Source organism: Sus scrofa, chromosome 13 (assembly GCF_054392235.1).
Source record: "Sus scrofa isolate SSC_HxYL_T2T_F1_AM1 chromosome 13, Sscrofa_HxYL_maternal_Yorkshire_Landrace_v2.0, whole genome shotgun sequence".
Lineage (NCBI taxonomy): Eukaryota > Metazoa > Chordata > Mammalia > Artiodactyla > Suidae > Sus > Sus scrofa.
Genome location: NC_139395.1, coordinates 37,954,409 through 37,965,614, shown reverse-complemented (window position 1 = coordinate 37,965,614; position 11,206 = coordinate 37,954,409). Strand labels below are relative to the sequence as shown.

The 11,206-nt window shown below is 46.0% G+C and overlaps 1 protein-coding gene across 19 annotated transcripts in view; it reads right to left on the bottom strand.

The window, feature by feature from the left end:
* Positions 1-218: 218 nt before the first annotated feature.
* The window catches only part of XYLB (xylulokinase), a 50,806-nt gene continuing 39,818 nt past the window's right edge, over positions 219-11,206 (bottom strand). For 17 of the 19 annotated variants that reach the window (XR_014822724.1, XR_014822721.1, XR_014822722.1 and 14 more), the window contains 3 exons: positions 10,404-10,491; positions 7,501-7,595; positions 2,025-2,401 (listed from right to left, as the gene is read on the bottom strand). Coding sequence is in view for 15 of the 19 variants with exons in the window: in XM_084987781.1 (XP_084843907.1) it covers positions 2,324-2,401; positions 7,501-7,595; positions 10,404-10,491 (261 nt within the window). In the remaining 4 variants the exon portion in view is untranslated. Of the gene's footprint in view, positions 724-2,024; positions 2,402-7,500; positions 7,596-10,403; positions 10,492-11,206 lie in introns of those variants that run through there. The other 2 variants (XM_021071669.2, XM_084987786.1) reach the window with 2 other exon arrangements.

The window sequence follows — 11,206 nt, the reverse complement described above, 5'->3', positions numbered from 1 at the left end:
CATGTGTCTGCTGCTTTTTCATTTTCATTCTAAGTTTCTGAATTTCTGACCTGTGGTATTCTTTCACATCCACTCTTGGTTTTTATTTTAAAGTTCACGTTGGAGGGTTGCTATAGTTTACTCTCTTTGTTCCTTTTTATTTTGGACTATTTCATCACCTTGAAAAGCTATGATTCTCACTATGTTTTCTTCCCATATTTGTATAGATGATAAGTCCCTTTTTCTATTTATGTTGATGTCCTTTTTTTTTTCTTTCTTTTTAGGGCTGTACTCGTGGCATATGGAGGTTCCCACTCTAGGGGTCAAATTGGAGCTGTGGATCCAAGCCATGTCTGTGACCTACACCATTGCTCACAGCAACACTAGATCCTTAACCCACTGAGCAAGGTCAGGGATCAAACCCACATCCACAAGGATACTAGTCAGATTTTCCACTGCACCACAAGAGGAACTCCAGATTTCCTTGTAATAACTGGCAACTCCGTGGGGGCAGGGGTAAAATGGGGAATGGAATGGTGGCTGTCTCTGCTTCTTGATAGAAGAGACCCCTTTGGTCGATCATGTACAATTTCTTTAATGAGTAATGTCTAGGTGGTGCTGGTGGTAGTGGGAGAGCTGTCCATTTTCTTCTGAATCTCCGACCTGCTGTTGATAGGCTGTCATCCTCAGCTCCTTGCGTTCTTTTCTCCCTTCATGCACCAAGCTTGCAAGGAACACCATTCCCTTTCAAGATAAATTCAACTTTCTTAGAAGTGATGTCTCTGGTTCCACTCTTTTCTAAACCCCTTCTCTTGACTTCCCACCAGTCTCTGCTCTGATCCCCTGGGTCTCAAACCTGTTCATAGCATTTTCCTACTCCAGGTGAGACCACAAGTAGTTTGATTTAACTGAAGTCCCAGCTGAGGTACAGGCTTGTGGCAGAAGAAAAATCTGGAGGATTTGGGGAGTTCCCGTTACAGTGCAGTGGAAATGAATCAGACTAGGAACCATGAGGTTGTGGGTTTGATCCCTGGCCTTGCTCGGTAGGTTAAGGATCCGGCATTGTCGTGAGCTGTGGTGTCAGTTGTAGACATGGTTCCGATCTGATGTTGCTGTGGCTGTGGCACAGGCTGGCAGCTGTAGGCCTGATTGGACCCTAGCCTGGGAACCTCCATATCCCACAGGTGCAACCCTAAAAAAAAAAAAAGAAAGAAAGAAAGAAAGAAAGAAAGAAAGAAAGAAAGAAAGAAAGAAAGAAAGAAAGAAAGAAAGAAAGAAAGAAAGAAAAAGAAGTCTGGAAGATTTTGCAGGAGGCATATCACAGAAGGCTTCCTATAGAGGCCTTTGGAATAATTTGATCAAGGAATAAAAGGGTCTAAAAGTAAAAAGAGGATGGATAGAAAGGAACTGTTCTAGGAGCTACCAAAGAAATAACCACAATCACTTAGTGACCGATTTGAAGTGGGTGGGTTCCTGAGTGAATGGATGGGTGGATGGTGGTACTAATTCACTGAAACAGGAACTCTGGAGGAGGAGGTTTGGAGAAGAGCAAGGGAAGATAAGCAGAGTATGCAGTACCCCTACGAGGACGCTGGCAGACTCCAAGAAGAGTTCTGGTTGGAAACACAGAGCCCAGCGTTAGTAGTAAATAAGAGGCAGTTGAAGCCCAAGAATAGATGAAATTGTCCAACAAGAGAGGAGAGCATCAGAGGGAGAGAGGAATGAGAACAGAGATTTGGGGCCCAGCAATAATTAAGGAGTAGACGCAGCAGAAGTATCAGTAAATAAGAAAGAACTAATGATAGATCAGGAAAGCAGGAGGACAGTTGGAGATGCCACCTATCAGAAAGAAGACAAGGATAAGAATAATTAGTGCAACAGAGTAAGACATAAGTATGTTGAATGTATCATACTGATACTAAAAATCAAGTTGCTGTTAGAGGATGCTGAGGAATTGACTCATTATCCTAAAAAATGGTGAATAAAGAGGAAAGAATCTATTCATTTTGCTTTGTCTCCCTCATTCTGCTGATTTAGGTCCTGAATGGGAACAAGTCACAGTTTTATTAGACATATCACAAGCTCAGTGTTATCTTGCCTCCTGGGATAAAAGACAGAAAAAGAGAGATGCTTTCCTGCCCCAGGCACAAGGGCACAGGAACACAAGCCACCCATCTATGTTGAGGAATGGTGTGCTAAGGTGGGCTTGAAGTTGCTCCTAGGTAAGGCTGGAGCACTGCAAGGAGTCAGGTGGGCAGGCAGAGCTGCTTGCAACAGGGAAGAGGATCCCTGCTTTCCTGAGCCATGTCTCCAAGCAGAATCAATGAACCTGGGCCTGCAGCATTCATTCAGAAGGCCTCCGGGTCTGGGTCAGGACTCTCTGCTCAAGCACAGCATACCGCTGGAGGAGGGCCTCGTAGACCTGGAGAGGTAGAAAGAGCAGTTTAGCATGGGGAAGGGAAGGTGCCTCTTCTATCTCTTTGAGGTTGCAATTTAATTTTTTTTTTTTTTTGTCTTTTTGCCTTTTCTAGGGCCACTTCCGCGGCATATGGAGGTTCCCAGGCTAGGGGTCCAGTTGGAGCTGTAGCCACCAGCCTATGCCAGAGCCACAGCAACTCGGGATCCGAGTTGAGTGTGCAAACTATGCCACAGCTCACGGCAACACGGGATCCTTAACCCCCTGAGGAGGCCAGAGATGGAACCGGCAACCTCATGGTTCCTAGTCGGATTCGTTTCTGCTGTACCACAACGGGAACTCCCAAGATTTTTTAAAAAAATGCAAACTATGACAAGAAATTGTCAATTTTTGCTTTCAAATCTGCAAAAAATTCTAAAAATTTTGATGAAGGTACCTGGAAATGGCTGTCTCATTGCATACTTGGTAGAAGTTGATGGGAAATCAACTCAACTTTACATCTGTATTAAGGGGCTTGAAAATGCCCATAGCCTCTGACCAGGTAATGCCACTTCTGCAAAGCTCTCCTAAGGACAGAATCCTAAGTGTAGGGTGCTAGGCCCACCGAGGGTCTTCCTAGACACCACCAAACAATTAGACTCCTAAGACCATACCTTAGCCCTCAAAGGGCTACACTGGAGAAACATGAACAGTTTGCACGGGTGTCCTGGAAAGGGTCTTTTGCCTCCCTGGCTTCTCCTCTCCCTGCTTTCCACACCTCAGGTTAGAGCTCAGGTGCAAGGAGACGAAATCCACATCTTATAGGGGCAAAACCACTCTGACCAGTAAGGGAAAACTTCCACCCCACAGAAGTATCTCTTGTAACAATTCCAAAGGCAAGAGACATGCCCACAAGAAGTCACTGTGCTTAGGGAGCCCTAAGTAGGACTTCCCATCAGGTATTTATGGTTCTTCCCCCCCCCCGCCGGAAGATGCAGTTTCCCAATGCATGGCCATTTTTACATAAGCCATGTTGCCTAGTAACACTGTTGACACTCCAGTTTTATTAAGTCTCAAAGGAAGCAGAGCAAGAACATTAACAAAACGTCAAATTTTCAGGTAGACTCGGGAAAGGTTTGGTTAACCCTTTAGCCACATAAGTTTCATTATAAAAACTGGAAAAACTAGAAGCAACTGCTCTCAGACATGGAAAATGCTCAAGAAAATATGGCTCATTAGCCAGATTGCTTATTATATAGTTACTAAAAATAACACGTTATACACTTTTAAGAATAAAATACATATGTTGTAATGTAGAATTTTCAAAGAAGAGGGCTACAAAATGATATACTCAGTGTGCTGTGTAGTAAAACCCAAACCAAAAAAACCAGTAAGGGAAAAAGGAACAGAAAGGGATTTCCCTGATGGTCCACGGGGTTAAGGATCCAATACTGGAGTTCCCGTCGTGGCGCAGTGGTTAATGAATCCGACTAGGAACCATGAGGTTGCGGGTTCGGTTCCTGCCCTTGCTCAGTGGGTTGACGATCCGGCGTTGCCGTGAGCTGTGGTGTAGGTTGCAGACGCGGCTTGGATCGAGTGTTGCTGTGGCTCTGGCGTAGGCCGGTGACTACAGCTCCGATTCAACCCCTAGCCTGGGAACCTCCATATGCCGTGGGAGCAGCCCAAGAAATGGCAAAAAGACCAAAAAAAAAAAAAAAAAAAAAAAAAGGATCCAATACTGCCACTGCTGCAGCTTTGGTTCAGTCCCTGGCCCAGGAACTTCTGAATGCTGTGGGGAGCTCTGATTTCCTCTCCAAGGAGGAAACTGTAACATTCAGCTGAGCCTAAGAAAAAACACTGTTACTGTTTTGAGTACACAGAGGTACCACAGAAATAAAACAGAGGATGTTTCCCCCCTCTAAAGGTGTTTACAATTCAGTACTCAAATAGGTCACTTATGCCAACAATCATAGACTGTCACTGCTTGCAACTTGGGGTTGAAAAGGATCCCAAGGTTACACTTGTTTTTTAAGTTTAATTGGAGTATAGTTGATTTACAGTATCATGTTAGTTTCTTAGTTTCAGGTGTAAGCACGACAGTTCGGTTTTTTATATATATATATAAACTGACATATACATACATATATATGCATATATACATATGTGTATATATATATATATATATATATATTCATTCATATTATTTTCCAGGTTCTTTTCCCTTGTAGGTTATTACAAAATATATAGTTCCCTGTGCTATATAGTAGGTCCTTGTCCGTTATTTATTTTTTATAGATAATTTTTATAACCTCTTAATTTTAATTTTTTTTTTTTTTTGCTTTTTAGGGCCATGCCTGCAGCATATGGAAGTTCCCAGGCTAGGGGTCAAATCAGAGCCGCAGCTGCTGACCTACACCACAGCCACAATGCAGGATTTGAGCCGAATCTGCAACCTATACCACAGCACTTCTGGGAGCTGCATCTGTGAACACCAGATCTTTAACCCACTGGCAAGGCCAGGGATCATACCTGCTTCTTCATGGATACTAGCAGGATTCATTTCCACTGCACCACAATGGGAACTCACGGTTATTTATTTTATAGACAGTAGTTACACTTGGACTTTGGTAGAGTCCCATGCACTATTAGTGACTGTGGTCATGGGCAAGCCAGGGAGAGTGGCAGTACCCAGCCTGAGTATTTGCCACCTGTGATGCGGCAGGTGCAGCTGTTTGCTGCCCTAAAGCTTTGTTTATAAACTACCTTCTTCTTGCTGGCCCCTCCTAGAGAGGATGAAAGACCCAGACACTACCCCAGCCTTTATTACAGCCAAGGCTCACCTTTCAACCAAGTGGTATTTGGCTGGGGGAGTTGAGGGCAACAGACCAATATGTTTCTCTCTGATAAGTAAGAGTGTGTGAGGAGACTCTGTGCCCAAGGCCACTCTCTGATTACTGCCTATGAATACTGTTGTGGGGGGACATGACATTAGAAGCAGCTCCAAACATTCTCTGGTCATCTGGAGCACATCCAGAGTGACATTATCCAATATGGTAGCCACAGACATATGTGGCTTTCTTTGAGCACTTGCAATGTGACTGGTGCGATAAGTATAAAATGCACACTTGATTTCAAAGCTTCATCCAAAAAAAGTAAAAGCATCACCCTAGCAATTTTTCTTATCGGTTCCATGCTGAAATGACAATTTTTTGGACATGTTGGATTAAATAATAATATATAAATTACTAGTCATTCATTTACTTTTTTTTTTTTTAATGAGGCCACTAAAAAATTTAAATGACATATGTGGCTCTCATGATGTTCCTAAGGAAGAAACAGAGGTTTGGAGATGAGGAGTGCTGCTCAAGATTACATGAAGGTCATATGGTGACGGAGAGGCACAACCAGAATCAGAACTCAAAGGCCCTTTATCTCAATGAAGGATTTTCCTACTGCATTGAGCTGCCTCAAACAGAAGGACACACAACAGAAAATAATAGTAGCCTGGGCATGTGAGTGGGTTATCTAGTCACCTACGTTCAAGACAGGCTGCAGGACAATTCTCCAGGCTGCTTCCATAGTCTCGTGACAGCTTTTGTTCCAGACTATCTTTTCAAGGGTGTTTGTATAGCAAACAGCCTTGGAAGTTAGAGAGAAAATGTGTTTCTTGACCAGGATAATAAAGATAATGTCTCCTTTGGGGGCAAAGGTCAGACAGGTTTGCTTGCAGCTCCTTTATAATGCTGGGGTTTCCTAAGCACAGGGTTCTTCAGTTGCGACGCAGACACAATGTGTGTACAGCACCCACTGGGTTCATGCTGCACCAGCCAATGGCACTTCAGGGCCAAGGAAAACTGAGGCAAGCCTGAAGCTTATGCTGCCTGTTGTACCGTGAGTAATAACGCCTGTATAATAAATAATAATAAGTAATAAAGTCTGTGTTGCCCTTGCTCCTAGGCTGCAAGAACCTTCTGCCAATTGGAGCAGTGGTGCAGTGGATGCTACAGCATGCCACCCAGACTGTCCTGCAGGAATGGAGAACTTATCCTCCCAGGCTTCAGCTGACAGCCCCCTTTGGGTATTGCTCTGGCTATAGAGAGCTGCCTTATTCTATCCTGGGGTGGCCTGCACACAATGACTGAATGACATGGGGTATAAAGAGTCATCCCAGCTTCAGAACCTCCTGTGGGACTGCTGAGGGCTCCACTGAGATCTTCCTTTTCCCTTCTACAGATGCAGCTCCCAAAAGCACCCCGTAGAAAATCTCCTGCATCTTCATTGACATCTCAGAGTTTGTATTCTGGAGAACCCAACCTGTAACAAGTGGGGTCTGCCTTCATAGAGATTTCCTGGCCTGAATGACCACATAGCTGTCTTGGATCCAGACTTCAGATTTGAATGGTAGAAACCCAGCATGTCTTCTACTTAAGTGACAGAGCCTTTCAGTGTCTTCTGAACCCAGTAAACTAGAAGGGCAGACCCTGAGGAGCCATCTGACCCCTGGGGCTATAAGATCATCAGGGTCTCTGAATCTTGACAACCTGGCTTCTTTCACTCTGTTTCCTTCACAATTAAAAAAAAAAAAAAAAAAAAAAAAGGGTGATTCCGTTGTTGCTCAGTGGTAACAAACCTGACTAGAATCCATGAGGATGAGGGTTTGATCCCTGGCCCCACTCAGTGGGTTAAGGATCTGGTGTTGCTGTGGCTGTGGTGTAGGCTGACAGACCTCTTATTGGACTCCTAGCCTGGGAACTTTCATATGCCAAGGGTGCATCCTAAAAAGACCAAAGAAGGAGTTCCCGCTGTGGCACAGCAAGGTGAAGATCTGGCATTATCTCTATGGCAGCTTGGGTTTGATTCCCAGCCTGGTACAGTGAGTTAAGTGTTTGGCATTGCTGCAGCCTGTGGTGTAGGCTGCAGCTGTGGCTCGGACTCAATCCCTGGCCCAGGAACTTCCATAAGCTGTGGGTGTGGCCAAATAAAGGGGAAAAAAATGTAGGATTATACTTTTAATTGAACACATCAACTGTAATATAGATGACAAGAAAAACTTACCTTTTGGAAAAAAGAACCTAGTTGGGTTTTCATAACACAAATGCCACAAATAAATTCTGATGGTCTCTTACCTGAAAAGCTCCCGGGGTTGGGGTAGCAGCTAATCTGGGATTTGGGGCTAGCTTCACAACCTCTGAGAAGGGCATGTTGGTTCCAGCTGCAAGGCCTGGAAGGGAAAGCTCATTTCACATCAATGCATGATGCAAGGGAAGGTGTTACCCGCAAATAGCATTTTATCTCTGGAGTGATAAGGTGTTCTAAAACCAGATTATGGTGACAGCTGTACGACTCGGGAAATTTACTGAAAATCACACTTAGATTGCATACTTAAGTCTGGGTGATTTTTATATCATATAAATTTATTTTTTTTTCATTTTTTTGCTTCTTAGGGACCCACCTGAGGCATATGGAGATTCCCAGGCTAGAGGTTGAATCAGAGCCTTTGCTGCTGGCCACAGCCACAGCAACCCAGGATCCAAGCTGCGTCTTCGACCTACACCACAGCTCATGGCAACACTGGACCCTTAACCCACTGAGCAAGGCCAGGGATTGAACCTGCAACCTCATGGTTCCTAGTCAGATTCGTTTCTGCTACGCCACAATGGGAACTCCCACTATAACCATTTTTTAAAAAAGAGAGAAAGAGAAAAGTTTCAAGTGCAGGCCTCTTCTCTGCAGGGCCTAATTTGCCTAAAGTGCATGTCAGGAGGCAGCTCCCTTCCTCACCCCCGTCCCCACTCCCACCACCTATGACACAGGGGAGGGTCCACCAGCCTCTCTTCCCTCACGTGGCTCCACCCCCCTCACTGCTCCCTGAGCTCCAGCCACCCCAGCTTCTTTCACCTCCTTCTGCCGTAGAGCCTTTTCACTGTGTGGAATGTTCCTCTCTCCCCTCTTCTTGGAGAAGTTGCCACTAAGAATATCCTTTCCACCCTTCCACCCCCTCAGCACCATCCACTTCCCTTAGGGCACACGTCTCACCATTTCTGCCACAGACTTGGTTTAGGTCCCTCCCTTATGGAGCTGGAAGCTCTGAGAGGCCATGATTGGGTCTCCATTGGAGCCCTAGTGCCAAGCACACCACCCACATCCAGGAGGCACTCAATAAATACTCAGCAAGCAAAGGAAGGGCAGGGAGGGAAAAGAGGGAAGGCTGCCACAGATGGGCAAGAAATAGTAAGGAATTTCCAGGCAATTTAGGGACTGAAAAGAAGCCTGAGACCACCAAGAGGGGAGGAGAGCCCACTGAAGATGTGAGGCCTGGCTTTCTCTCTGAATGCTGGAGTAGCCTGCCCGGGGCTGTATGGATGAGGGGGCAGTGGGTGGTGGGGTGGCCAGCAGAGACTACTCGAAAGACTGGTCCCCCTCCATTCACTCACAGACTGGCTTTGTGTGACTGGCTTTCACCCTTGGACCCAAGTGGAGAGAATGGATGTCCGTGTAAAGGGGGAACTGGTGTGCTAGGACTTAGCTCAGGCTTTGGTTTTGGAAGGCAGAGCAGGGCAGTACCCCAGGTAACGTTGGTAACTAAATAGGCACAGAAAAGGAAAAACAAGGAAAAAAGACCGTGCAGCAAGCAGTGGTTTCTTTCCTGCTTTGGCAGAAGGAGGAGTAGAGCGTGGACCCCAGACTTCTCATGGGCAACACTGAAGGCTGGAAGCTTACGGAACAGTGTTTTCAAAGTTCTGAGGAAAATATTTTAAACTTGGAATCCTCTGTCCAGCAGGGTAGCATTCTTTGGGAGGGTGGAACAAAGCCCTTGCTGGACATGCAAGCCCTCAGAAAGTTGTATTCAGGCTGTATACTCCAACAAAACTAGGATAGAAAGGAAGAAGGAAAGTGCAACTGCAGGGAGTTAAAGAAAAGAAAGACTAACCCATGTGCAAGTGCAAATAAGAGCCAGCATAGTGTAACACTTGATTAAAAATACAAGTCTAGAAATAAATTGCCCCATGATCTTGATACAGGAAGTGGCACAAGGTGGGGTAAGATGGATAGAGAGGGAAATGAAAGAGTAAGAAGTTGATTATTGAGAGAAGGCTACGTGGAATTCCCATGGTGGCTCAGTGGTAATGAACCCAACTAGGATCCATGAGGATGCAGGTTTGATCCCTGGCTTCGCTCAGTGGGTTAAGGATCTGGCATTGCCTTGCTCAGTGGGTTAAGGATCTGGCATTGCAATGAGCTGTGGTGTGGGTCACGGATTGGGGTTGGATCCGGCATTGCTGTGGCTGTGCTGTAGGCTGGCAGCTGCAGCTCTGATTCGACCCCTAGCCTGGGAATTTTCATATGCCATGTGTGCGGCCCTAAAAGGCAAAAAAAAAAAAAAAGGATAAATGCGTGAAGAATGGAACTGCTATAGGGAAAGGACAAAGTCCTTGAGGTACATGGGTGCCTAGGGGAGGAGCCTGGGTAGGCAGAACACAGGGCAAATTGACCACAGGGGTGGAAGAATGCCTTGTGGGCATGTGCTGCTCTTGCCATAACTTACTTAGATGAGAGAGATTCCTTCATTATCAGGCCTTTCAGCCAGGCCTCCATCAGAGCCATGCCCCACCCCCAAGGAGCTGTCCAGGGTCCTGGACCGTTTGGTTCTGAAACCTTCACCTTCCGTCTCAACTTCCTGCTCTTGCTGAAAATACGGCCCTGGATTTTATCAACTTCTCTTGCCTACCAGCTGTCTAAACCCATGCCTGCATGCCTTCAAGTATGCCCTAAATCTTCAACCAACGTCCCTGTGCTGAGCCTGACTCTCAACAACAGGCCTCGTTTCGTTAGGACCCTGCCTCTCCCAATTAGAGAACAAAGGAATAGAGGGTTTGGGTTGGCTCTTCCCTGCTGGGAAGGCAGAAAAAATGAAGCTAAAGGCTCCAAAGACTGGGAACATCCCAATCTCCCCCTTCCATAGACCTCAGCCCAGCCAGCCAGTGCCCTAACCACTTCCACAGGCATCTGCCCCCATCCATCAACCTACCATGGAAAGCTCGGTAAGCAGAGCCCACACAGGCTGAGTTGGCAGTGTCTATGACATACACTGGGGCACCAAACACATCTGCAAGCACCTGGAAAGGACACAGATTCTTACTGCAGTGAAATCATTCCTTGGAGGGAACACAGACACTGATACACATTTTCCAGGTTTTCATTTCTCTTACGTCTTCTGATACCTTCCATCCCACCTCTACTGCTTTAAAGGAGGTACACTAGGCCATTCCGCCCTGGTGTCAGGACAACTTGGGAGAAGTCTCTAGTGGAGGGCCACAGGTCTCTGGGTTGTCCCTGCACTATTTACCCATTTTTCAAACATGAGGAGGAAGATTTAGAAAGTACGCTGAGCAAACCATCAAGGTGGAGACAGTCAGGTATGACTAATATTAACAAATCCAAACAAACCCAAACTGACAAGGGCATGTTTTATAGGGATCAAGTTTCCTATGTAGGTCCCAAAAACAAATTGCATAAATTTAGAATAGAGACTTGTGCTAAGAGGAGCTTCCGTAGACAAGACCTGGGTTGGGGGGGTCTTTGCGGACCTGAAATACTGCTGATGCCCTGCCTGGATCCCCTTACTGGACTAGCGTGCACCCTCATCCGGATGCTGAGTACTGACTGCTAATGGCTCACAGCTGTCCCTCCTCCTCAAAAGAACTGCTCTTGGCTGCCTCTCATAGAGCTCTCCCTGGGGTAGCCAGCTGGCCTCCTTAGCCAAGGTGGAACCCTGTCTGTGGCACAGTTCACGTACCATATCTCCCCAGGGGGTGGAGCTGAAGCTGACTC